Source organism: Thamnophis elegans, chromosome 14 (genome assembly GCF_009769535.1).
Source record: "Thamnophis elegans isolate rThaEle1 chromosome 14, rThaEle1.pri, whole genome shotgun sequence".
Lineage (NCBI taxonomy): Eukaryota > Metazoa > Chordata > Lepidosauria > Squamata > Colubridae > Thamnophis > Thamnophis elegans.
The window spans coordinates 8,622,478-8,649,274 of record NC_045554.1 but is presented as its reverse complement, the minus strand read 5'-3'; the positions used below and the strand labels follow the sequence as shown (position 1 = coordinate 8,649,274).

Below are 26,797 nucleotides of genomic sequence, written 5' to 3'. Positions count from 1 at the left end.
GGTAGAAGAAGAAGATTGGACCATGTGATGGATTGTGGGTGTGGGGACAAGATCATGAACTTTTAACTGGGTGGGATTCTGGTGTAATTTCCAGAATTGGGATTCCACAGCAATGTGCTACGATGTCTGCTTTATTAAATTGGAACTTTAAGGATCGTTTTGCCTTGGACTCTGATTTAATTCTACATACTTGGAACGCTGACAACTGTATTGCGACTGATACTTGCCTGCTTTCTCATTAACAGGAGCTCGCTTCTTAAAGGGCACTAAGATCAAATGACATACAGGAAATACAGATGGATGTCGATATAAATATAGAGGAACTGTTTGTAAGCTTTTTTTTAACAGCCAGTCCTCTCTGCACAACCATTATATTAGATTGCGCATTTACAATTTAAGCACAGGCGAATGACACAGGAAATGGGAGGGAGGAGAATTAAAACCCACAGAAAATATGATTCTTTCTCAAACACTGTCTAAATAATTGGAACGGGGGTGGGGAGGAGAAAGGGAGAGAAAAGAGGACAGAAGCATGGAACAAGGACATCAATTAATCTGCAATCCAGGCCAAGAGGGAAGAAACAACAGAGCTGATCAGAAAATGCGAATTAAGAGTGGGGTTAAGTGAAGTGCAGGGACGTGGTGGCTCAGTGGCTAAGATGCTGAAGCTTGTCGATCAGAACGTTTGACAGTTCGAATCCTTAGCGCCACGTAACGGAGTGAGCTCTCGTTACTTGCCCCAGCTTCTGCCAACCTAGCAGTTCGGTGGGAAGGTAACAGCATTCTGGGCGCCTTCGGCGTTTAGTCATGCCGGCCACATGACCACAGAAACCTCTTACGCCATCTCTTCAGCTTTGAAATGGAGATAAGCACCGCCCCCTAGTGTCGGGAACGACTAGAACATATGTGCGAGGAGAACCTTTACCTTAAGTACAGTGCAATTCTTTGTGGTTTTTGATTGAACCTAATAAATAAAGTTTAAAGTGCTCTGTGCAAGACAGGATGTAATTTCAGCACACGTGTGTGTGTGTGTGTGTGTGTACACATCCATTTGGCTGCAGAAATGCACTTCGTGGCCTGCCTCTTCATTGCTAAGTGTCCTTTTTCTGACACAGAATCAGCTCCGTTATGGAAGAGAGAAAGTCAGGTATGAATGGGAACAATTTTTAAGACGCATTTTGCTGAAGCTTTGCGTATTTGAGCAAGGAGTTTTTCTTTTTACCTGAGTAGTGGTACTGTCCCCTCGTGGGTCTGCAACAAGCTATGGACTTGAGGAGCAAACGCCTTCAGCGAATGAATCACAAAGGGGATTTTGTAGGAGTCGGGATCAAAGTCGTGTTCGCTTAAAAAAACAACACCAACCAACAAGCAAGTTAAGTTTTATACGAAGCTGAGCAAAGAAAATGTGCCTATATAACCAGCAATGATACTCAGCCAGTTCTGGTGACCCAGTAGTGGAAATTTTGAGTAGTCCGGAGAACACCTCTGGCTGGCTCCGCCCCCATCTATTCTCTGCCTCCCGAGTCCCAGCTGATTGGGAGGGAATGGGGATTTTGCAGTATCCTTCTTCTGAGTGGGGAGGGAATGGGGATTTTGCAGTATCCTTCCCCTGGAGTGGGGAGGGAATGGAGATTTTACAGTATCCTTCTTCTGAGTGGGGAGGGAATGTGGATTTTGCAGTATCCTTCCCCTGGAGTGGGAATGGAGATTTTACAGTATCCTTCCCCCAGGAGTGGGGAGGGAATGGGGATTTTGCAGTATCCTTCCCCTATCACGCCCACCAATCCACGCCTGTTGAATCCCACCACTGTTTATAACTATCTCCAATATAACCCACAGGTTAAACATTTATGCTTCAAGCTTTATTTTCCCAACTTCTACAATCACGGAAAGGAGTCTGAACTAAGACTCCAGATTGCAGAGAAGAGGGGGTGGGGAGAGGCAAATTTACCTGAATTCTTTATTCACGCAATGCCGTTTGCAGACAGGCTCATGATACTCCAGTTCTTCGAAGATGACAGGGCTGCAGTTAGCAGAGGAGCCGTCGTGAGACTGGGAAGATCCCAATGGGCTCTGCCTCGCTTGGCTGCTGGGCAAGAGGCACACCAGGCGACCGTTGCCTTGATCGCGGATCGCTACGATGTCCGTTAACTTGTGCAAGTCCGACGCATTCAGCTTGTGTCCGAACCTAGAAACCCAGAAACAGAAACTGCTTAGTGGAATGGAAAAAAATAAACAAAGAGCCAAAGAAGGTATTTGTAGCTATTACAGAGATCGCAGAATACAGGTACCCCGTTTCCCCAAAAATAAGACCTTCCCGGATAATAAGCCCAATCGGGCTTTTGAGTGCATGCACTAAAATAAGCCCTCCCCCCAAAATAAGCCCTCCCCTAAAATATTTAATCACATATGCAGCTGGTCCTTACCATTTCCTGGGGGGGAAAGGGGGGGGACATGCCGCAGGCACTCCACATGCACCTGTTATCCACGTGGAACAGCCTCGCGGAAGCCGCTCCTGAAAACCCTAGCTCCCGCGCCCCTTCTCTTAGTGGCGGCCATAAAAAGAGCAGCAGGCCCAGTAACGCTAGGGCTGGCAAGAGTGTGCCAGAAACAGAGACAGAACTTCCGGCCCTCTCTGGATCAGCTGATTCACGGACTGAGGTTAAAGGCCTCCTACACCTCAAAAATAATAAGACCTCCCCGAAAATAAGGCCAAGTGCTTATTTTTTGGGGGGGGTGGTGGTTCAAAAGAAAATAAGACCCTGCCTTATTTTCGGGGAAACAAGGCAGTCCTCGACTTATGGCTAACAATGGAGCCCAAACATTTCTGTTAAGTGAGATATTTGTTAAGTGAGCTTCGCCCAACTTTATGACTTTTCTTGCCATCAGTTAAGTGAATCACTGCAGTTGAGAAGTTAGTAACTCGGTTCTTAAATGAATCTGGCTTCCCCTTGGGACTTTGCTTGTCAGGAGGTCGCAGAAGGAAAATCATGTGACCCCAGGACACAGCAACCGTCTTAAGTATGACTCAGCTGCCAAGCAACAGAATTCTGATCATGTAAGTGTGATAAACGGTCATAAGTCACTTTTTTTAGCACTGTTTTAGCTTTGAACATCCACTAAACCAGTGTTTTTCAACCTTTTTTGTGCAAAGGCACACTTTTTTCATGAAAAAAATCACGAGGCACACCACCATTAGAAAATGTTAAAAAAAATTAACTCTGTGCCTATATTGACTATATATAAAGTAATTTTCCCACGGCACACCTTACACTATGTCACGGCACACTAGTGTGCCGCGGCACAGTGGTTGAAAAACACTGCACTAAACAGACTGTATTTAAGTGTCAGCATTACAAATATCATCAAAGATTAAATCAGAGTCCAAGGCAGAAATTTCCTCAAACTTCCAATTTATTAAGAGAGACATGTTGGCACATCTGTGGAAAACCCGAATCTGAAAACTTCCTGGGATTCCCACCCAGTTGAAAGTTCATGATCTTGCCCCCCAAACCCACAAGTCCATCCCATGGTCCAATCTTCCACTGCCACGCTGGCATTTCCACCCACCTAGTTCCGGTCAGGTGCAGAGGTGCGGAAACAAAGGATGACCTTAAGCTTCTAGAAAGGAATGTTTTATTTTGACAACAACACATTCTACTCCTTACTATTCCCCCTCCCAATTACCCCACTAATGAAACAGCATAGTAAAATAAGAAAGAGTGTGGCAGGCCAAAGATCCTAAAAGGAATATAACTGCAGGCCTGACAGTAAATTGAGGACTATCTGCAGCAGGGATTAAATTCTGGATCGAAATGACCGCAAACTGCCAGTTTTGAGTTTCTCGAATTCAGCAGAGCATTGGGTGCCAAGTTTCCCACTTACTTTTTCTCGTAAATCTCAGTGAATTTGGAAAGCGGGAGGCAGCAGGCTGGGGCATCCTGAAGAATAGATATTGCTTCTGAACTGTAAAAAAAGACAACAGCACATTAAGGAAGAGCATTGGACATCATGGCATTCTTTCTTTCTTTGCAGAACTGGGAGACTGTTCTTGAAAGCACCTAGGGCCTTGATGGCAAACCTATGGCATGCATGCCAGGGGTGGCACGCAGAACCCCCTCTCTGTGGGCACGGGCACCATCGCCAGCTGCTCTTCTGGTCTTTGGCAAGCCAGCTGTTCTTCGTGCATGCCGGAGGAGCCCGGGAAACATGAAGACCAGCTGGACGGCACGGACTTCTTTGGGTTCCTGCCCCACGCAAAGACCAGCTGGTCATCGGGTTTCTGGGGTTGTGGCACGTGATCCAATTTGGGCACTCGGTGCCAAAAAGATTTGCCATCAGTGAACTAGGCTGGTAAGTACCATATTTTTCGAAGTATAAGACGCACCAAGGTTTTGAAGAGGCAAATTTAAAAAAAAAGTAGGTAGGCAGCGGGATAGAGATAGAGAAGGTAGGTAGGTAGAGAGAGAGAGAGAGAGTGAGTGTGTAGATACGTTGCTATGCACAGCACTTAAATCAATGTAATTCTCAACAATCAGTTAAAGAGCTTTCCAAAAGGGGGGGGGGGAAATTTTGCACTCTGCAAACCTCCCCCAAATGGCCCATTTTTTGCAAAAACAGGGCCATTTTTTTCAAATAAAAGGGATGAATAGCCTTGGGGGGAGGGGGGTTTGCAGAGTGCTCTTGGGGGGGACAAAAGAACGAGCAAAAAACGGCCCATTCTTTGCAAATCGGTCCCGTTTTTTGTCAAAACAATTGCATGCATAGCCTTATGGAGGCTTATAGAGTGCTTCTGGGGGCTGGGGCAAAAAATGGGACTTTGTTTGCTCATTTCTGCCCTCCCCAGCCCCCAGGAGCTCTCTGAAAGCCTCCATAAGGGTATGCACGGCCATTCTGGTGAAGGGGCAGGGCTTCAGGGGGCACCCAGATTTTCAGCCCCTTTTTTGGGGAAAAAAGGTGCGTCTTATACTCCGAAAAAAAAACGGTACCTTGTTTTCCCCAAAATAAGACCCCTCTGGATAATAAGCCCAATCGGGCTTTTGAGCCCATGCGCTAAAACAAGCCATCCCCGGAAAATAAACCCTCCCCGAAAATATTGCCACAGCAGCAGCCATGAGGTGACCCCGCTCGCTGCCTCCTGCACCTCAAAAATAATAAGACCTCCCCGAAAATAAGGCCAAGCGCTTATTTTGGGGGTCAAAAGAAAATCAGACCCCATCGAATATATGCTACAGATCATATTATAGTTGCTGTCATTTTACCTAATCATTGCCAGGCATTTGCTGGCAGCTCCAGTGGCTAAGGAGACCTGGATCCGCTTGTTACCAATTTTGTATCTGTGCAAGCTGTTGACCGCAGTGATGGCCTCTTGGAGGTTCTCCATCAGAACGACAGCCTTCAATTGATAATCGGTGTGAGGACTAAGTTCTACATTCTTTACCTGGTTAAAAAAAAAAAGAGACAAAAATCATATCAAAAGGTTGACTCAAGGTTGGACTTCGGCTTCCGTCCTTCGAGGTGGGTAAAATGAGGATCCAAAATAATTGGGGGCCACTCTATAAACTGCTTAGAGAGGACTGTAAAAGCACTGTAAAGCAATATATAAATCTGCTATTTCCATTGATATTGCCTTCCTCCCTCCCTCCCTCCACAGAGATTAGAATGCAGTACTGCAGGTTACCAGCAATTCGATCCTGACCGGACCCAGATTGTTGGAGACAATAAGATGACTCTGTAAACAGCTTAGAGGGCTGTAAAAGCAGTATATAAGTCTAAGTGCTATTCCATTGACTCAGCCTTCCATCCTTCCGAGGTGGGTAAAATGAGGATGCAAAATAGTTGGGGGCAATAGGCTGACTCTGTAAACTGCTTACAGAGGACTTTAAAAGCACTGTACAGCGGTATATAAATCTGCTATTTCCATTGGTATTGCCTTTCTTCCTTCCTCCCCCCCTCCCTTCACAGAGATTAGAATGCAGTACTGCAGGCTACCAGCAGTTCGATCCTGACTGGAACCAGATTGTTGGGGACAATACGCTGACTCTGTAAACAGCTTAGGGAGGGCTGTAAAAGCACTACAAAGCAGTATATAAGTCTAAGTTATTCCAGTGACTCAGCCTTCCATCCTTCCAAGGCGAGTAAAATGAGGACCCAAAATTGTTGGTGCGCAAGAGAGGCTGACTCTGTAAACCCCCTAGAGAGGGCTATAAAGCACCGTGAAGCGGTATATAAGTCTGAGTGCTATTGCTAGTGCTAGAAGAAAGCAAAATTGGAAGCTTGTACGATCTTCAAAATGGAATTGCAGCAATTTGTACTGACTTGCTTATGGAACTACTAAAAAAAAATCATGTTTGGGTTTACAATTCTAAAGCGCTAAAGCAATTGAAACAATTTAAAAGGCATTTGGATAATTAAAACAAAACACCCACATCGCAAGTTGAGTATAAACAGCAGCCTTGATGATGGACGGGGATTGTTTACCTTGCCGTGTTTAGTGAAGGTATCCTGTAAAGTTTGTACCAGCTCTTTTCGGGAAAGCCGGTAATCCAGATTGCTAATCTGAATGTCTGCTCCATTTGCAAATGGATCTGGGCAGTCTGTATGGCTGGAAGGATTTGTGACGTTCAAAGTGAGCGGAGAAGACCTGTTCGAGATGTTTGGAGACACGCTCCTGGAGGCCGGGGGAAGGAAAGGAAGAGAATCTAGAATCATTCGTTTTATATATATTTCATGTATGTTGGGAGTAAGCCGAGATAGCTAAATTGACTGCTTTGATCAAAGAATAGGAAATGTGAACGCTTTTATTTCTACTTGGAAACCGCTTCTGGACTTTGTGCTTGAGGTGGGGGAGGTGGGGAAACAAACTTCAATTTTGAGTTTTAGCGATTTGATCGAAATACTGTAGCTAGTTTCAACTACAATGTCAAAGTAAAAAGTTGAGATTTGATGTTATATAGCTTATTCTACTGCACCATATATGTATGTGTTGTGGCCCAGCAGGAGCCGTTGGAGCTGCCACCAGACTCCGACAGTGAGGGGCCCTATGAGTCGGCTCTGGAGGATGTGGAGGACCCTGGACAGGGTTCCCACTCCGAGCAGGGCGCAGAGAGGCTGGTTGACCACCAGGAGACGCCTGAGCCTTGGACCAATGGGGAGGATACAAGGGAGTGTGAGCCTGAGGTCAGCAGTGAGTTGTTCCTGGATGCCCGGCACCAAAGAGCTAATAGGCGTCAGGAACAGTTGCACAAGTACAGGAGGTAATTGCACTCAGCTGGTGGTCATTAGGCTCCTCTCCAGACTATAAAAAGACTGCTTCTGCACATGCCTCTCTTGCAGAAGTCAACGCAGGAATCAATGTTGGAGAACATTATGGTGAGTTTGGCAGGCTGGATTGCTGCCACGGCTTATCTGTGCTGGATTGCTGCCCAAGCTTGTCTGTGCCGGTTTGCTGCCAAGGACCTGTCTGTCTGTTAATTAAATGCCGTAACTTATCTTTGGCTCGGAATGTGTTGGTGTGGGATGAAGTGAGTCAGAACATGTATGTATGTGTGTGTATATATGTGTATGTGTGTATGTATGTATGTATATGTATATGTGTGTTTCATATTTTTCCCCACCTCAAGCACAAAGTCCAGAAGTGGTTTCCAAGTAGAAATAAAAGTGTTCACATTTCCTGTTCTTTGATCGAAGCAGTCGATTTAGCTATCTCTGCTAACTCCCACCAACATTTTCTGGCAAACAGAGTTTTGTCCCAGTGCACCCTTGACTGAAAGCCAAACGTGGCTTTTCCTCTCTTTAAAAAAGAAAAAAGAAAGAAAGTTTGGTCTCATGACGCAATGATGCTTACCTTGAGGACCAACAACTCTGAGAGATCAGAATGGGACTGTGCTGTCTGGAGGCCGTCAGCAGGCTGAAAGCTGAAGGGAAGCTGACTTGAAAGGCGTTATCCTTTTCCTTCTTTTCCACCGGGGAACTGTTCATGCTTCTGGCTGCCATCGTCTCTTTCCTGGGCAAAGAAGAAAGGCTTGATTAAGGTGTCAGACTGACAGAGCCTTCGATAAAAATCTGCTTTGTAGGTTTCTCAACGTACTTGTTTTTATTGTGAGCAGGTTCTCCCGCTCCAGCCTTCCTGGTGGCCTGGGTGGATACGGAGCTTGCCGTGGTAGAACTGCTGTGCGATGAAGGAACTCCCTCTTTTAGCTGGTCTTGGCGGTGTTCAGAGCTTCTTCCCGTTTTGGATTCAAGGCGGCACAGTTCCTTGGGAAGGAAGGAAAGAAAGAAAGAAAGGAACAAAGAAAGGAGAAAGAAGGAAAGAAAGAAAGAAAAACAAAGAGATAGAAGGAAGGAAAGAGAGAAAGGAGAAGGAAGGAAAGAAAGGATAAAAGAAAGAAGAAGGAAGGAAAGAAAGAAAAAGAATGAGAAAGAAGGAAGGAAAGAAACAGAAAGAAAGAAAAGGAAGGAAGGAAAAAAAGGAAGAAAGGAGAAGGAAAGAAAGAAAAGGAAGGAAAGAAAGGATGAAAGAAAGAAGGAAAGAAAGAAAAAGAAAGCAAAAGAAGGAAGGAAAAAAAGAAAAAGAAAGAGAAAGAAAGAAGGAAAGAAACAGAAAGAAAGAAAAGGAAGGAAAGGAAAAGAGAAAAGAAAAGGAAGGAAGGAAAGAAAAGGAAGGAAAGAAAGGATGAAAGAAAGAAGGAAAGAAAAACAGAAAGAGAAAGAAAAGAAGGAAGGAAAGAGAGAAAGGAGAAGAAAGGAAGAAAAGAAAGAAAAAGGAAGGAAGAAAGAAGAAAGGAAAGAAACAAAGAAAAGAAAGAAAGAGGGCTACAAGTAAACCTCAACTTACAAGTGTTCATTTAGCCACTGTTCAAAGCTGCAACAACTCTGAAAAAAGTGACACATGATCCTTTTTCACACTTATGACCTTTCCAGCATCTCCATGATCATGCAATCAAAATTCGAACCTGGCATGTATTTATGGCAGTTGAAGTATCCTGGGGTTATGTCATCACCCCCTGCGACCTTCTGACAACCGAAGTCCAATGAGGAAGACAGATTCAATGAAAAACCCAACTTAACAACTGCAGTTATTCATTTAATGTCCAGGTCAAGAAAAGTTGCAAAAAAAAAAAAAAAAAGGCCACTTAACCACTGTCTCGCTTAGTCATGGAAATTTGGAAGTCAATTGTGGTCATAAAAAAAGATCCTCCTATCGGCCAGGGGATTCAAAAGGCACAAGGTGTGTCTAAGCCAGGGGTCCTCAAACTACAGCCCGCGGGCCGGATATAGCCCACTGAAGCCTTTAATCCAGCCTGCATGGGACCATGAGGCTGCCCTGCCCACATCACCCCACCTATTCACCTTCTGGAGGCCAAAAATGGGATGCTCAGAGGCCTTAGGAGTCCCCGGCCTCCTTCCCCTCCCCTTCCAGAGAGAGGGGGGAGGAAGGAGGAAGACACACACACACAAACACACAGAAGTCCTTAACACACACACATCCCAACGCAGCCAAATCCCCCACCACCAGGAGTATCACAAATTAAAGTTTAAATTGTGTTTATTGTTTAATGGACTAAATTGGCTACGCCCACCCAGTCACATGACCACCTAGCCACGCCCACCCAGCCGGTCTGCCCACCCCCCCACAACAGTCCAAGGGACTGTGAATCGGCCTCCTGTTTAAAAAAGTTTGAGGACCCCTGCTCTAAGGAAATGTTTTCCTTGTTTGTGTCCAAAGGATACCTTAAAAACAAGGAGGGCATGCTTTAGATTCCCCCCCCCCCAAAAAAGAGGCATAAACCGGGAAGCACCCTACCTGTAAGCTTTTAACAGCGGTGTTTTTGGGAATGGACCCGTGTCCTTGAGGGCCTTTTGAGGCCACAGCCTTGGTGGTGGACGATGAATCGTTGGCCATTCTGCTCATCAGACACAACTTCGCGTTTCGGTTGACTTTCTTGGGAGACTTGGCCTTGTCGGCCACGGAAGAGCCTGAGTTTTTGGCTTCTGCCAGCTCTCGGTTTTTGGGGGTGAAAGACACGGTTATCCTGTTGCCAAAGACGTCCTCGTTCTCCATCCGCTTCTGGGCTCGCTCGGCGCTATCTTGGCTGAGGAAACGGAGGATCGCGCCGCTGCCAGAGATGGTCAGGACTTTCCCGCCGCAATTGTCCGACAGACGCCGAAGCCTCAGGCAGACGCTTTTGCTATCTCGGTTGGTGGGCAGGTTGTAAACATATAACAGAGTATGACACGCCTGTTTCAGAGAATAATAATAATAATAATAATAATAATAATAATAATAATAATAATAACAAATGATCCATTGGAATTTGTGCAAAAATTATAATATTAAAACAGCAACAAACTGGTGGGAACATCAGCCTGAAAAAGTCACCGAAAATCAGATGGTCAAGATCTTGTGGGATTTCCGTATACAAACCGACAAAATACTGGCGCATAATACACCAGACATCACACTGGTTGAGAAAAATAAGGTCACAATCATAGACATCGCAATACCAGGTGATAGCAGGGTCGCCGAGAAGGAACATGAAAAAATCACAAGATACCAGGACTTAAAAATCGAAATTCAACGACTATGGCACAAACCAGCAGTGGTAATTCCAGTGGTAATTGGCACACTGGGTGCTATTCCAAAAGCACTGGAATTACATTTAAAACAGTTAAAAATTGACAAAATCACCATCAGTCAAATGCAAAAAGCCGCACTGCTTGGATCTGCACGCATATTACGAAAATTCGTTACGACGTCCTAGGCCCCTGGGTGGAGCCCGACTAGTAACCAATGCCAAATCCGGCGAAACAACTGGCCGCTGTGATACAATTGTACAACAACAACAATAATAATAATAATTGACAAAATCACCATCAGTCAAATGCAAAAAGCCGCACTGCTTGGATCTGCACGCATATTACGAAAATACGTTACAACGTCCTAGGCCCCTGGGTGGGGCCCGACTAGTAACCAATGCCAAATCCGGCAAAACAACTGGCCGCTGTGATACAATTGTATAATAATAATAATAATAACAACAACAACAACAACAACAACGTGTGTGCTTCTCAAGAGGCCAGGGCAAAAGCAACATAACTAAATGCTTTCAAAATATATATATATAGGCTATTTTATATATATATATGTTATATTTATGCTGATAAATAAATAAAGGGAGACTAATATAGATCTATTTCAAGCTATTTAGCTCTCATCAGCTAGCCATACCCAAGTTTTTGGGAATCGAACCTGTGCTCCATTGCCTCCCAGGCAGGGGGTTAACCTTTTGAGCTACAGAGAACGACTCCTTTATCAGCCAGCCAGGGTGGGAGGTATATACTTAAAGTCACAACCCCTGGTATGCCCAAGTATGGGAGGAAGGTCACACTTCCACTCTCTGTCATTAGGCTCGTCACAAGAGACCATCCAGACAGAAACCCAATATTTTTACTGTTGCCTTTGTTATATTTTATGTTTTATTTGTGCTGATAAATAAATAGAGGGATCCGTGTAACGGATTTAGCGAGAATGACTGTTCCACCCCGCGCGACGTTTCAAAACCTCACCATTGATCAGCCACTTACTGTTTTCTTCAAGGGTAATCTTGGAGGCAAATCTGAAATAAATTCTTCAAATCGGATGAGCTCGTGGGCGTGGTGCAAGAGGGCTTCCGAAGCTTGGTTTTTATGAACCAGGATGATGTGGAAACCGTGGCGGTGCCTCAAGTCGCTGAGTTCCAGGGCAAAGTTGACATCGGCTGGAAAAAAAAAAGAGAGCGCCCGAAGCAAAGTCAGTGACTTTGGGAGGTTTGGAGGCAGAGCAGAGCGTGGTTCGTAAGCATCTGTAGGGCAACTTTGGATCGCAAAAAAAAAAAAACTGCGCTCAAACCAGGCGTGAAATGCTACCGTTTCGGGCAAATTGGTAGTCAGCTGGGTGACAATTTATATTCAATAAAAATCGCGTGGCACAGCTGTTCCCCCCCCCCCCCCGTTCTACTTACCAAAGTCACCCAGCCAGCTTTCCTGCTTAAGGTGGGACTATAATCCCAGTCTCCTAGCGATTGGCCCAAAGTCACCTGGCCAACCTTCCTGCATAAAGTGGGACTATAGCTCCCAGTCTCCTAGCAATTGGCCCAAAGTCACCCGGCCAGCCTTCCTGCTTAAGGCGGGACTAGAACTCCCAGTCTCCTAGAGATTGGCCCAAAGTCACCTGGCCAACCTTCCTGCATAAAGTGGGACTATAGCTCCCAGTCTCCTAGCAATTGGCCCAAAGTCACCTGGCCAGCCTTCCTGCTTAAGGCAGGACTAGAACTCCCAGTCTCTTAGTAATTGGTCCAAAATCACTCGGCCGGATTTCAATTCTAAGGCAGGACTATAACTCACTGTCTCCTAGTTTCTAGCCTGGAGTTTTAACCAATAAACCAAACTGGCTGTCTTAACTGTTTAATTGCAAAGCTTCTGCATTTAGGACTTCGAAGGCAACTGAGCAGATTACGGATTTTGAATCTGCGCACGGATCAAAATACATACTTGAGACAAGCACTACAGTGGCTGGTGCAGCATGGGTATCGGCAAATCTCCTAAGGCTTTGCCGGAGTTTGTCGTCGGCAGCATTCTTGGCTGTGGCATTGATGTGCGCAACAGTCACCTTAAAAAAGGGGGGGGGGGGGAGAAAGGAAAATTACATTTCAAGACTACCGTATTTTTCAGTGTATAAGATGCTACTTTCCCTTACTTGAAAATGAAGGGGCGTCTTATACACAGGAGGACAAGAGAAGGGAAGGCATGGCTCAATCCTGTCCTCCAGCTCTGCCAGACGAGCCTCTACCTTATATGCAGCTCAATCATTCCTCTCTATTGTACTTGTTTCCTGTATCACACGGCCACCCCAGGTTTCATCTCTATTGTTCCTGCGATGCACTTCCTGTTCTTGTGCTTCTCTTTAATAAGATGGCTTCGGCACAGTGATGGCTTGTAACGTGCTTACTTACTCAAAACATGAGGGCGTCCTACTCATGGGGGCGTTTTATAGAGGGAGAAATAACGGTAAACACAGCAGGTGCAGAGTCGATGGATTCCCGCGAATCTTTTGAGCGCTCACCTGGCAATTGTTCAGCTCTTCAATAACTTCCTTGTTCTCCTTGCTGATGTCACACACGCAAATGAACTCGGCCTCTCGGTGGCCTTTAAAAAACTTTTCGCGGATGCGCTGGACCACCGTCACGGCGGAACGACCGGACGGGACTGAACAATTCTCGATATCCCAGAAGACCCCAATGGGAGGCAAGTTTTCCAGTAACTGGTTCGAGATCGTAATTTCTGGAGAGCCTGTGTTGTTCAGGAGCAGAAAGATCCAACGGCATCAATAACTGCACTTCTCCGATTAACTTGGTTCCCCAATCTTGGCAACTTTAAGGTAGACTTTGTTTTTTCTTGGAAGACGTTTTCGCTTCTCATCCAAGAAGCTTCTTTAGCTCTTGACTGGATGGTGGGAAATGGAAGGATTTATATTCCTTGCTGGCAGAGATGGTTCATTTGCATTCTTTTTAGAGAGTCGTTGAGGCCACCTGGAGGCTTGCCTGCGTCCTCAGTAGTGCAAATGGGTGTGAAGCCTTGTGTTCCAACAGTGAAGGGACACAGGGCAGAAAGCATCCTGCAGAAAGCACAGCTCCGCAGTGCCAAGGAGGCTCCTCACCCATTTTCATCACTCAGGTGACCCTGTGGACGCAGACAAACCTGCAGGTGGCCTCAACGATCCTCTAAAAGGATGCAAATGATCAGCTGTCTGCAAGGAATATAAATCCTTCCATCACCCACCATCCAGTCAAGAGCCGAAGAAGCTTCTTGGATGAGAAGCGAATCGCCTTCAAAGAAAAAACAAGGAAGTCCAATGGCCTCTTGAAAAAAAACACCACCACCTTTGGCACAACCATCGCCTGAATGACCAAGAATCTCCATGGACATTGAAGGTGGGTGGACTTCAAGTCCAAGAATTCCCCAAGCTGGCTGAGGAATTCTGGGATTTGAAAGTCCACCCGTCTTAAAAATTGCCCAGATTGGGGGGGGGGGGGGGGAAATATGGATTAACTGGAAAGCTAAAGCTACGGTAACTTTAAAAGGATGAAGCCAAAGGATATTTACCATGTTTGGGAGTCAGCTGGCCAAAGCTACTGGCCAAGAGAAGGCTCTTCTCTTTCCTTGTTCCTTTGGTTCCACAGCCGTTGCACATTGGGAGAGAGAGGGGCGCCACCTGGGCGTTGGGAGGAGGAATATCCGGCCACATTTTAGCGGCTTCTACTAAATTTTCTTGGGACTGCGGAGGAAAAACATAGTATTGCCTTAGCACACAGCATACTGCATAGAAACCAACCTCGAACAGCTGTTCTATTCACTTCAGCCCCCACAGAGGTAAATAAAGCTTCCTCATTGGCCTACTCATTTAAATAAAGCTTCCTCATTGGCCTACTCATTTAAATAAAGCTTCCTCATTGGCCTACTGGTGAATAGCTATATCCTGGACAGGTAAAGGAACTCCTCGATTTACAAACATACCATTTAGTGACTGAAGTTACAACACTGGGAAAAAAGTGACCTATGACAGCTTTTCATACAATCGTTGCCACATATCAGTGGTGGGTTACAGGAGGTACGCCCCGGTACAGGCGTACCACAGCCTTCCCGGAGCATCGGGCACTGTTGCTCTGGAGGGCCCACCCGCCCGCCTGCGGTCCTTACTGGTCTTTAAACCCTTTGGCGCTTCTGCGCATGCACATGCAGCACCTGCGCGACGTTCCGGCGAGCAGCTGGAACGTCACGGAGGCTTGCGGAGGCATCGCTGGATAGTAAGATGTGGAGGACACCGGGCCCCACCAGTGCCGCATACCCATGATCACCTCGCAAAGCAATCATGGTGTCAACTCATAAAGTTGCCATGGTTTACATCTGACTGCAATGGAGTATTGCCAAATGGAACTTCTAATAAATGACTGGTTTTCTTTTGAAACTTGGCTCCAGGCTCATGAATCAATTAGGGTATCTTTCGGAAACCTGACAGTCAATCAACCTCATTTGAATAATGGCTGAACTTTACCCCTTTTCCTTCCCTCAAGTCTGTGTCATAAATCACATTCTCCAACGAGCTGCACACATCCCAAGCCTGCTGTAGTAATCTGACGTCCGACTCTAGCCGAAGGCATGCGTAGAATGCACTCTCCCCCCCTCTCCCTTTCCTCACCATGGCAACTTTATGAGTTGACAAATGGTCGGCTCTCGAGTTGCCATGGACAGGAACGGGGTAGAACTGATGGAGCAGTTTAGCAGCCACGTTCAGAAGCACAAACCACGCATACCTTTCTCAAAGAGGGATTTCAGAGTACCGGAGTTGGCCCGAAAGGTGTGGTTTTTACAGCCCGGGAAAGTGCCTCGTTGGACAATGTGATTAATAACACACTCTGGGAGAAGGAGGAGGTTAAACACGGTCACAGTTGAACCGTAAATCACGTGAGGCAGAGTTGACCTCAAACGGGAACAGTGCAGACATGTTGCACCTAATAAATAACTGGATTTCTTTTGAAATCTGGCTCGAGGCACATGAGTTAATTAGGGCATCCGTGGGAACCCTAACAGTCATGTGATCAAAATTCAGACGCATGTATTTATGACAGTCACAATGTCCTGGAATTACACCCCCCCCCCTTTTGCGACCTTCTAACAAGCAAATATCAATGGGGAAGACAGATTCACTTCGCAACTATTAATGGTAACTTAACTGCTAACTTAATGACTGTGTCAATCCGGTTAACTACTGTGGCAAAACTCATTTGGCAACTGCTTAGCAACAGAAAATTTGTGCTCCCTTGTGGCCGTAACTCGAGGACTACCTGTCACGCTCTATCCATGGCAGCCATTTTGAAAAATCCATACAGTATATCTGGATGTGCTCAAACTGGGTGGCCCTCACACTGAATGGGACAACTCGCTGCGGGACAATTTAACAATTCTATTTGCCGTATTTTTCCGCTCCATAAGACACACTTTTTTTGTCTCCCAAAAATGGCTGGAAATGTCTGTGCATCTTATGGAGCGAATATTGCTGAAGCCCTGCCTACCCACCGGCTCCCACTCGTCGGCCTCTGCACACCCTGTTTTCGGCCTTTCCGTGCATCTCATTTTTGGCCTCTGCACCCCGTTTGTGGCCTCTCCGTGCATCCCATTTTTGGCCTCTGCACACCCTGTTTTCGGCTTCTGCGTGTCCTGCTTTTGGCCTCCAAAAACGAAGCGCGTGGAGGCAGAAAACGGGAGTGTGGCTTATGGTCAGGTGCATCTTATAGTACGAAAAATATGGTTTTCGGCCTCCACGTGTCCCATTTTTGGCCTTCACGTGTCCCGTTTTTGGCCTCTGAAACTGGGAGTGCGTCTTATGATTGGGTGTATCTTACAGTACGAAAAATACGGTAATTATTTAAAACAAATAAAAGTATTCTTTTAATTTTTCCCATTCCCATTTCCTTCCGTCCCTCCTTTTGCATCCTTTCTTTAAGGATACTATGCCACCATTTCCTTGATGTTAGTGTAAAAGTCCCTCAGTGAGGGGTTCTGGGGCGAGTTGGTCGTGGTTGAATTGACACAGTCCCCCCTTCCCCCACAAGGCCAAAGCTCCTGAAGGCCCGCACATAAACCGGTAAACCTTCCCAATATTACAGCGTAGGGTTAAACAGGGAGTACGAACCTTGCTGAGACACTCCGTGCAGTGGTGAGAGCCCTTCAAGCAAAGGGGAGGTGAAACCTTGAGGTGCAGCGAGTTGGTGCAAACGCAAGGCATGCGCTCTGGCTGGGCCAGGTGCTCCTCCGAGAGTCCCGCCGCCCCACTGAATTCAGAACAGGAAAAATAGCCCGGAGTCGTGCAGCCCGGATGGGGGGGAAACGGATGCAGTTTGTGCAGGTTACCGTGACAGGCTTGGAAGTGGAGTTTCCCGCAGCAGGAAAAGTGAGGGCACGGAGGGACAGGGTTTTCCCGGCACGTGCCGGCCATGTTGCTTCTCGCCGGGCCGTTCTTGAGCGAAATAGAAGAGGACGGGCAAGCCAACTCTGACCCTATCTGCCAGGTGATTGTCCCAGTGCCGGGGGCGTTTAAAACCGTCCCGGGGTGAATCAAGCCGCCGCCGCTGCTGTTACCGCCACCACCGATGTTGCCGCCGCCGCCACCAAAGTGCAACTGAGGGACCCGAGGGGAGGGATCAGAGCCATGAGAACAGCAGCTTACTTTAGGGTTGGGCGAGAGTTGGATTTGCTTTGGCTGGAGAGAGTGGACGTCGGGGAGGGGCACAGCTGCAAAGGGCTGCAGAGGAGGGTGGTGAGCTGGGGGGGCTTCCTTCAACTCTATAGGAGCTTTCTTGCTCTCCATGGACTTGTTCTGAGGAGAGAGAGAGGGAGAGAAGAGGGAAAGAGAAGAGGGAGGGAGAGAGAGGGAGGAAGGGAGAGAAGAGGGATGGAGAGAGAGGAAGAGAGAGAGAAGAGGGATAGAGAGAGAGGAAGAGAGGGATGGAGAGAGAGGAAGAGAGAGAGAAGAGGGAGGGAGAGAGAGAAGAGGGAGGGAGAGAGAGAGGAGGGAGGGAGAGAGAGAAGAGGGAGGGAGAGAGAGGAAGAGAGATGGAGAGAGAGAGAGAAGAGGGAGGAAGAGAGAGAGAGGAAGAGAGATGGAGAGAGAGAGAAGGAGGAAGAGAGATAAGAGGGAGGGAGGGAGAGAGAGGGAAGAGGTTTGAGGTTTATTGTATTTATATGCCGCCCTTCTCCCAAGGACTCAGGGCGGCGTACAACATAAAAGAAAACACATATTACAAAAATTAAAAGGGACATTAAATAAAGTATCCAAACAAACCCCAATTGATATTTACAATAAAAATTTAAAAATTCAATTAAAATTAACAACCAAATCAATCCTATATTTTATTCTTTTCAAGCCAGGCCGGCTTGCTGGAAAAGCCAACTTTTTAGGGCGCGTCGGAAGGACCGGAGGTCGGGGATTATGCGAAGTTCCGGGGGCAGCTCATTCCAGAGGGAAGGCGCTCCCACAGAGCTCTCTTCCTGGGGGTCGCTAGCCGACACTGTCTGGCCGACGGCACCCTGAGGAGGCCAACTCTGTGGGATCGCACTGGACAGTGGGAGACTACTGGTGGCAGTAGGTGGTCTCGCAGGTACCCTGGGCCTAAGCCAGGAAGAGAGAAGAGTGACAAATGGAGACCAGATTAGGTCCCTGAAGATTTGCAAACAGACTGGAAAATTCCAAGCTCATTAGAAGTACAGGTAGTCCTAGACATATGATCAACTGTTTAGTGACTGTTTGAAGTTACGCCACCTGAAAAGGTACTTGGTAAGAGCCAAGGTGGCGCAGTGGTTAAATGCAGCACTGCAGGCTACTGCTAGATCAGCAGTTCAGCGGTTCAAATCTCACCGGCTCAGGGTTGACTCAGCCTTCCATCCTTCCGAGGTGGGTAAAATGAGGACCCAGATTGTTGGGGGCAATATGCTGACTCTCTGTAAACCGCTTAGAGAGGGCTGAAAGCCCTATGAAGTGGTATATAAGTCTACTGCTATTACTTATGACCTGAATTCATAGTCCTGTGGTCATGTGATCGTATCACAAGGAGGCTTAGGTAGAGGCAGATAGTTCTCTCTCTGGGCACACTGAGGATGTAACTCTGCACTGGCGACAGGGAGGGTATCCAGCCAGTAAACCCTCAGCTCCACTCAGTTGCCCAGGCTCCACCCCGCAAAGGATTATGGAGTCGTTAAAAGAGGATGAACTGGACTTTCTGGTTTTTTTCTTTGAAGATTTTTTGCTTCTCATCCAAGAAGCTTCTTCCCAAACTTCTTCAAGGTCTATGGAGATTCTCAGTCAATCCAGATCATGGTTGCCCCAAAGATGCTTTCTCAAGAGGCAAATGGACTTTCTGGTAAGCCCAGCTGCCTCTTGAAAAAACACCTCCGGGACTACAGGTGGTAACGTCTATAATTGGTCAGGGAACTGGGGAGGAGGCGCTGGGAAGCAGGCCCAGGGTCCCTGATGGGAGGGATGGAAGGAGAGACAGAGGGGTGAACAGGGTGAATTTGCCCAAATTTTATTCATGTGGGGGATGCTGCAAAGGCTTTTAACTTCAAAGCTGGGTCATAAGTAGCTTTTGGGGGCTGCATCGTTAAGCCTAGAAACTAATAAGAGCAGTTGTAAGCAGGGGACTACTTGCATATCAATGTAGCATTTTACTTATCTTATTTTTCGGAATATAAGACACACCTTCCCCCCCCCCCCCCCGCCTAAAAGAGGGTAAAAATTTGGGTGCATCTTATACACTGAATGTAGTCCCGCTCACCCACCAGCCCCCACCCTTTAACCTCTGCCTCCCAGTAATTTACCCCCTTGCAACAAACTGAGAAAATGGGGCTTGCAGAGGGCAATAGGCTATTGGAAATCCCTGCAGCCTGAAACAGCTGATTATCAGCATCCTTAAACTGAAATTGAAAGTGAAACTTGCTGTTTGCTGCAATGGGAGGCAGCTGCAGATTTTTTTTTTCTTCCTTCTAATCAGGCTAAACTGAAACAGGCTGTTTGCTGCAAGGAGGTAAGTCAATAACTATAAATGCCTATAGAATGTTCAAATTATTAGACTTATTTTTTAAAGACTGCTTTATTATTATTATTCTAGACAACTTAACAAAACGAAGGAGCTTTTTTAAAATAAATGCTTTCTGAAGAGACCCAGTGCCATTGTATCTTCTTTTAAATAGCAGAGAATAACTATAGTTCCAGAAAGCACATCAATTTTAACAGCAACTGTACAAGTATAGTCTGAAATATAACACCACAAACAGTGTATATCTTCTGTACTGTTTACTGTTTGGTGCAAGGAGGCAAATCGCTGGGGGGCAGAGGCAGATTATTCCCCCTTGTTTTCCTCCCCAAAAGCTAGGTGTGTCTTATATTTCGGAGCGTCTTATACTCAGAAAAATATGGTAATGCACATCAAGGTCCATACTCTACCGTTGTTGCAGCAAGGGGGAAATTCTGTTCAGGAGTTGAAAAGCAATTAGAAAATTTCCAGAGCCAGGGCTTTGCATCCTTATCTTGTCGCTGAAGCCATCCGAGTGATTTAGGACAGACGTTGTGTGCTATATTTCCTTCCATTATATGTCCAAACAGAAGTCAGCATTCTCCTCTCCTTCCTTCCTTCCTTTCCAACTGCAAAAAACATTGTGCATTATTTCACAAGGTCAGATCACGTGCCGTCACACACAACCCACTTATTCAACATGCCTGATGCATTTATATCACCTTCTTGAGCTGCGGAGCAAGAAGGCAGAATAGAATTCTCAACAAAAACAAATATTGGTTTTCAAAAATCAGGCAGAAGTGCAGAACCTGCGATCTGCCAGATTTTACTCAATTACAAGTCCAAAGTCCTTTGCAAATTTTTAGATATACAGAGTTGGAAGGGACCTTGTAGGTCATCTAGTCCAACCCCCGCCCAAGCAGGAGACCCAACATCATTTCCGACAGATGGCAGTCCAGTCTCTTCTTGAAAGCCTCCGGTGATGAAGCTCCCACAACTTCTGAAGGCAACTTCTGTTCCACCGATTGATTGTTCTCACTGTCCCCAAATCTCTCCTTATTTCCAGGTTGAATCTTTTCCTTGATCAGTTTCCATCCATTATTCCTTATCTGGCCTTCAGGGGCTTTGGAAAATAGTTTGACCCCCTCCTCTCTGTGGCAGCCCCTCAAATTCAAGCAGAGCATGGTCATTGAAAATGAAGACTTTGGAGTGGCGCAGCTTTCTTACCCAATGGAGGATACTAGCCAGTCACAATGTGGAGTTAAGTCATGATGGTTGTGTGTTAGGTAAGCTCCCTGTTGGGAGAGCGAGTACGTTCAGCGAAGCGTTGTGAGAGTTGTGTTGGAGAACATACAAACCAGCTTACAGAGACACTGCAGTTTAAATAGGCTTTTATTTTCGTGGAAATAGAGGTATCAGAGTCCATCAAACAGTCCAAGTCATACATAGATAAGACAGTCAGTCATCAATGTCTTTCAGTTAAGGGATAATCCAAATAACATAGTCCAGTATCATATAATCAGTTCAGTACACAAAGTTTGCTAACAGTTGCAAAACTTCAGCCCAGTATCTAACAAACAGAGAGCTAACAGTCCTTCTGGCTCCCTCTTATGGCCGATTGAGGAAAACAGCAACCAATCACATTTTATAGTATGATTTAAAGAAACAGGTACAGCATTGCTATATGATTTATATATTGCCAACCCAACTGTTAGAATTATATTCCTAACAGCTGTGCTTTCATGCTACTTATTAAAACTAGCTTGATTATAGAAACGTTCTCAAGGAACTTATTGCTGATGCCCTGAAGTAGCAATTAAAACAATTCAAGCCAATTAGGTATTATCTTAATACTTAATCCTGAAGACCTGTTGCAGAAATTTGTGTGTCACAAACACGCCAAAAAGGCAGCCAGTTTCTATGACAGGTTTAAGGTGGAATAAAATCCCATGGTTGTTATTATACACGGCAAACAAAGCAATTGTTCTGTTGCTTTTAGAAACAGGAATCCTAGTGAATGTAAAGATGACGTTCTAAAGGCATAGACATATCAATGAGTAGCAAAACTGAATTTAGTACAGGTAGTCCTTGATTTACAACAATTCATTTAGTGACGGTTCGAAGTTACAAAGGCACTGGAGAAAAATGACTTATGCTATTTTTCACACGTGCGACTGTTGCAGCATCCTCGTGGTCACGTGACCAAAATTCAGCTGATTGAGAACTGACTCACATTGATGGCCGCTGCAGCGTCCAGGAAGGGTGATGGAATCCCCTCTTGCAACCTTTTGATAAGCAGAATCAATGGGGAAGCCAGATTCATTTAACAACTGTGTTACTAACTGTGTTAACAACTGCAGTAGTGATTCACTTAACTGCAATAAGAAAAGTCATCAGACGAAATTCACTTAACTGCCTCACTTAGCAACAAAAATTTTGGGCTGAATTGTGGTTGTACATCGAGGACTCTCTGTATATATGCAAGCTCCTTGGCAATTTGCAGTAACTTCCTAAACGTTTCTTGGACAATGATATCTTCTTGCTGTTGATTCAAATCTTTTGTCAATAGCAACCAAGGTAGCAATAGGTTTCCACTGATTAACTTTTATTGTTTAAAAACAAACCTTGTTCAAGCCACTGATGCAAGCTACTTTGTGAGCACATTCAAAGGGCTCTCTTTTTAAACCCTGAAAATCAGAAACGGGTTAAAGGTTTCTTAAAAAACACCATTTTCTGGCCTTTCTTCTGCATTCACACATGACAGGGCTCACTGTGCATAGTTAAAAGGTATTTCTCAGGTTAACCAGAAAACAATCATGCAATTTATTATTATCAGGCTTCTTGTGGTTCAGGATCTAACCACTACCTCTTAACTTTCAGATTGACATTGTTTTTAAAATGTTTTATTTTGGGGCTTGTGAAACATCCAGAGATGAGAAGCTCTGTAAACGGCTTAAATACATATCAAATTTAAACATTTATGCTGTGTTTCCATTGGATGTCTATAAGCCGCCTAGAGATGGATGGCATACAATTAATGATAATAATTAGTAATAGTAAATAATAACATCTTGTGGGACTCTCGAATGCAAACACGCCTCTGACCTAAAACATGCCTGACATCTCTATTGTGGAAAAATAAATTGATATTGCAATACCAGGCGATACACGAATTGAATAGAAACAACTAGTGAAAAAACCAAACAAAATAACATGATCTGCAAATTAAAGTTGAGTGAATGTGGAGGAAGAAATCAACAGTTGAACCAATAGTAATAGGAACCCTTGCAGCAATCCCAAAAGAGTTGCTAGACACATGGAAATGTTGAAACTTATCAGACCTGACTTTGCAAAAAAAAACCCATCTGACTCGGAACTTCCTATATATTCAGGCATTACCTTAACAGTTCTTAGGTTCTTGGTTAAGACTTGAACTGTTAAGTTTTTACCAAGTGAATTGAATTGAAGATTAAACCTTATATAGTAATGATGATGATAATGAGGACAATGATAATGAGTGACAATGATAATGATGATAATGGATGACAATGATAATAATAAGTTTCATGTTTAATGAATAAAAGAGATAATAATAGGTTACTTGGATAATTGGTTGATACCTAGGATGCTGGCAGCCACCTGTATCAACCATCAGTCAATATTTGTGATACATTTTTAAATGTTCAGTTGACTTGAGTTTCATGTTTAAGTAGTAGTAGTAGTAGTAGTAGTAATATCATCGAAACTACATGGCTATGGATGAAATATGTGATAAGGATACCCATTGTCATCGGGCACTTGGTACCATGTCCAATAATTATGCAAAACACATCAAGAAATTGCAGCTTTCTGCAATAAAACCAGCAGAACTGAAAAAAACATTGTACATTTTAAGGTCATTGGTTGATACCTAGGACACTGGAAGCAACCTATATCAGCCATTAGCACCAGTCAATGGTATTTGCGATGCATTTTTGAATGCTCAGTTGACTGTTTCATGTTTAATGGATAAACAATAATAATAACAACAACAACAATAATTTTAAGAAGGTACGTGGTTGATACCTAGGACGCTGGAAGCAACCCATATCAGCCGTTAGCACCAGTCAATGGTATTTGTGGTGCATTTTTGAATGTTCAATTGACTGAGTTTCATGTTTAATGACTAAAAGAAATAATAATAATAATAATAATAATAATAATAATAATAATAATAATAATCTCAACACTGGTTGAGAAAAATAAGGTCACAATCATAGACATCGCAATACCAGGTGATAGCAGGGTCGCCGAGAAGGAACATGAAAAAATCGCAAGATACCAGGACTTAAAAATCGAAATTCAACGACTATGGCACAAACCAGCAGTGATAATTCCAGTGGTAATTGGCACACTGGGTGCTATTCCAAAAGCACTGGAATTACATTTAAAACAGTTAAAAATTGACAAAATCACCATCAGTCAAATGCAAAAAGCCGCACTGCTTGGATCTGCACGCATATTAAGAAAATACGTTACGACGTCCTAGGCCCCTGGGTGGGGCCCGACTAGTAACCAATGCCAAATCCGGCGAAACAACTGGCCGCTGTGATACAATTGTATAATAATAATAATAATAATAATAATAATTAATAATAATAATAATAATAATTTTAAGAAGATACCTGGTGGATACCTAGGACGCTGGCAGCAACCCTTATCAACCATTAGCATCAATCAATGGTATTTGCGACACAAATGTTCATTTGACTGAGTTTCATGCTTAATGAACAAAGTATAACAACAACAACAGAATACTCCTGCAGTACTCTTCCTCCCCCTCTCCAAGGTTACCTTTAGGGAGGCCGAGACAGAAACGCTTCCAAGCCCCTGACAGTGACGCCCATAGAGCCATAGCTGGGACGCGCCTAAGGAGCCCTTCTTTACCCAGCCCGAGGCTTCCTCAGCCACAGCCGGGCAAGGGAGGCAGGCAGGCAGGGGAGAAGAGCGGAGGCATCCCCAGAGCGAACTCCACCACTTCTGTGGAGGAAGCCCCCGCTGCCATTCGCGGGCCGCCTCCCCGGGCCGTGGCGACCCCCCCCCCACTTACCCCCATAGGCCCCAGTGGGGCTCAGCTCACCCCCCCTTCCATACATTCCCCCCCCCTGGCCCGGCCGGCTGCTGCAACCCCGGCGACTCGGCCCGCGCGGCGTGAAGGCGCGCAAAAAGCCGCCACTCACCGTCCCTCCGTCGCATCCCAGCGCCCTCCGCCGCCGCCTCTTCTTTGTTTTGCTCCCGCTGCGCCCTCCCCCTCCCCAAGCGCTTCCGCTTCCGCCTCCCCGAGCGCCGCTTCCGGCCGCCCGAGGGGAGGAGGGGCGGAAAGAGCGCTGTCGTAAAAACGTCGCGAAAGCCTTCCTTCCCCCCCCCCGCGCGCCCCGTCTAGCCGCTGCCTTCTCGTTGGTCCTGGGAGGTCGTTCTGTTCTTCTCCCATCCCTCCATTGCTTTGGCTTAAAGAGGCGAGGCTGCGTCTCTACTCTTGGGTGGTTTGGGGCTCCAGGTCCCAGTGTTCCCAGCCAATATGGGGACGGGGGCGTGGGGGGGAAGACCACCCTGGATGAGTTTCTGAGCAATGATATAACATGCCCAGCCATTACATTTCTTCCTCAAACTTTATTATTATTATTATTATTATTATTATGTACTTTATTCATTAAACATGAAACTCAGCCAGCTGAACATTCAAAAATGCATTACAAATACAAGTGACTGGTGCTAATGGTTGATATGGTTTGCTGCCAGCATCCTAGGTATCAACTAAGGTCCTTCTTAAAATATAAGATGTTCCGAGAAGCCAAGGGTTTTTTTTTTGCAGTTCTGCTGGTGTTATTGCAGGAAGCTGCAATTTGTTGATGTGTCTTGTAAAATTCTTGGACATGGTACCAAGTGCCTCGATGACAATGGGTATCACTGTTACATACTTCATCCATAATCGGGTAGTTTCAATATATATATTTACCTTACTGGTATGGCTAGCTGATGAGAGCTAAATAGCTTGAAATAGATCTATACTAGTCTCCCTTTATTTATTTATCAGCACAAATAAAAGAACACAAATATAACAAAGGCAACAGTAAAAATGTTGGGGTTTCTGTCGTGATGGACTCTTGTGACGAGCCGATTGACAGATGATGGAAGCAGTTAGCTTCCTCCCATAATTGGGGCTTACCAGGGGTTGTAAAAAATCTTTATATATATATATATATACACACACACACACACACACACATATATATACATACATACATACATACATACATACATATATGTTGCATTTGTGCTGATAAATAAATAAAGGGAGACTAGTATAGATCTAGTTCAAGCTATTTAGCTCTCATCAGCTAGCCATACCCTTACTGGGAATCGAACCTGGGCTGTATTAGGCTGTATAACCTGTATTAGCCCAGGTTCGATTCCCAGTAAGGGTATGGCTAGCTGATGAGAGCTAAATAGCTTGAAATAGATCTATACTAGTCTCCCTTTATTTATTTATCAGCACAAATGCAACACAAATGTAACAAAGGCACAGTAAAAATAATGGCTTTCTGTCGTGATGGTCTCTTGTGATGACCATAGAGAAAGGAAGCAGTATGCTTCTTCCCATATTTGGGCATACCAGGGGTTGTGACACAATACATATACATACATACATACATACATACATACATACATACATACATACATTCATACATACATACATACATACACACACACATACATACATACATACATGTCAGAGGAAACATGGTTTCCTTTTTATATTATTAAAAATTCTATCCTTTTATTCTACATTGTTTCTCTCATCATTGTTTTAGCTATTGTGTATCCACTGCAGGATGAAGATCTTCTTGCATGTTTGCAACCTACGGGGTCCTATATTATAATATTAAAACGAGCAAACGCATACATAAGCAATAAAACAACTGCAACCATTTCACATTTTAATTCTGTTTTTTATTTAACTATTTCGGTTTTGGTTCTAAAATCCTACAGCGAGATTCCCCCCCCTCCAAGCGTATCTTTGTCTATCTATGTTCTCTCTCTCTCTCTCTCTCTCTGTGTGTGTGTGTGTGTGTATGTGGAAGATGTTAAAAGTTTCCAGAAGAGGGGGCTTTTGTATCATCTGAAAATGGGGAGTTCCCGAAGAACAAGCTGTT

General features: G+C 45.0%; 1 protein-coding gene across 2 annotated transcripts in view; it reads right to left on the bottom strand.

Moving 5' to 3' along the window:
• The window catches only part of MARF1 (meiosis regulator and mRNA stability factor 1), a 54,761-nt gene extending 29,850 nt beyond the window's left edge, over window positions 1-24,911 (bottom strand). The window contains exons 1-15 of one of the 2 annotated variants that reach the window (XM_032230425.1): window positions 24,824-24,911; window positions 20,036-20,233; window positions 16,730-17,413; window positions 14,143-14,314; window positions 13,103-13,329; window positions 12,532-12,649; window positions 11,587-11,759; window positions 9,806-10,240; window positions 8,090-8,256; window positions 7,847-8,005; window positions 6,481-6,670; window positions 5,262-5,440; window positions 3,886-3,966; window positions 1,952-2,188; window positions 1,223-1,342 (exon numbers count right to left, since the gene is read on the bottom strand). In XM_032230425.1, the coding sequence (XP_032086316.1) occupies window positions 1,223-1,342; window positions 1,952-2,188; window positions 3,886-3,966; window positions 5,262-5,440; window positions 6,481-6,670; window positions 7,847-8,005; window positions 8,090-8,256; window positions 9,806-10,240; window positions 11,587-11,759; window positions 12,532-12,649; window positions 13,103-13,329; window positions 14,143-14,314; window positions 16,730-17,413; window positions 20,036-20,179 (3,086 nt within the window). In that variant the 5' untranslated portion in view covers window positions 20,180-20,233; window positions 24,824-24,911. Of the gene's footprint in view, window positions 1-1,222; window positions 1,343-1,951; window positions 2,189-3,885; window positions 3,967-5,261; window positions 5,441-6,480; window positions 6,671-7,846; window positions 8,006-8,089; window positions 8,257-9,805; window positions 10,241-11,586; window positions 11,760-12,531; window positions 12,650-13,102; window positions 13,330-14,142; window positions 14,315-16,729; window positions 17,414-20,035; window positions 20,234-20,831; window positions 20,940-24,823 lie in introns of those variants that run through there. The other variant, XM_032230426.1, reaches the window with a different exon arrangement.
• Between the last annotated feature and the right edge of the window lie 1,886 nt (window positions 24,912-26,797).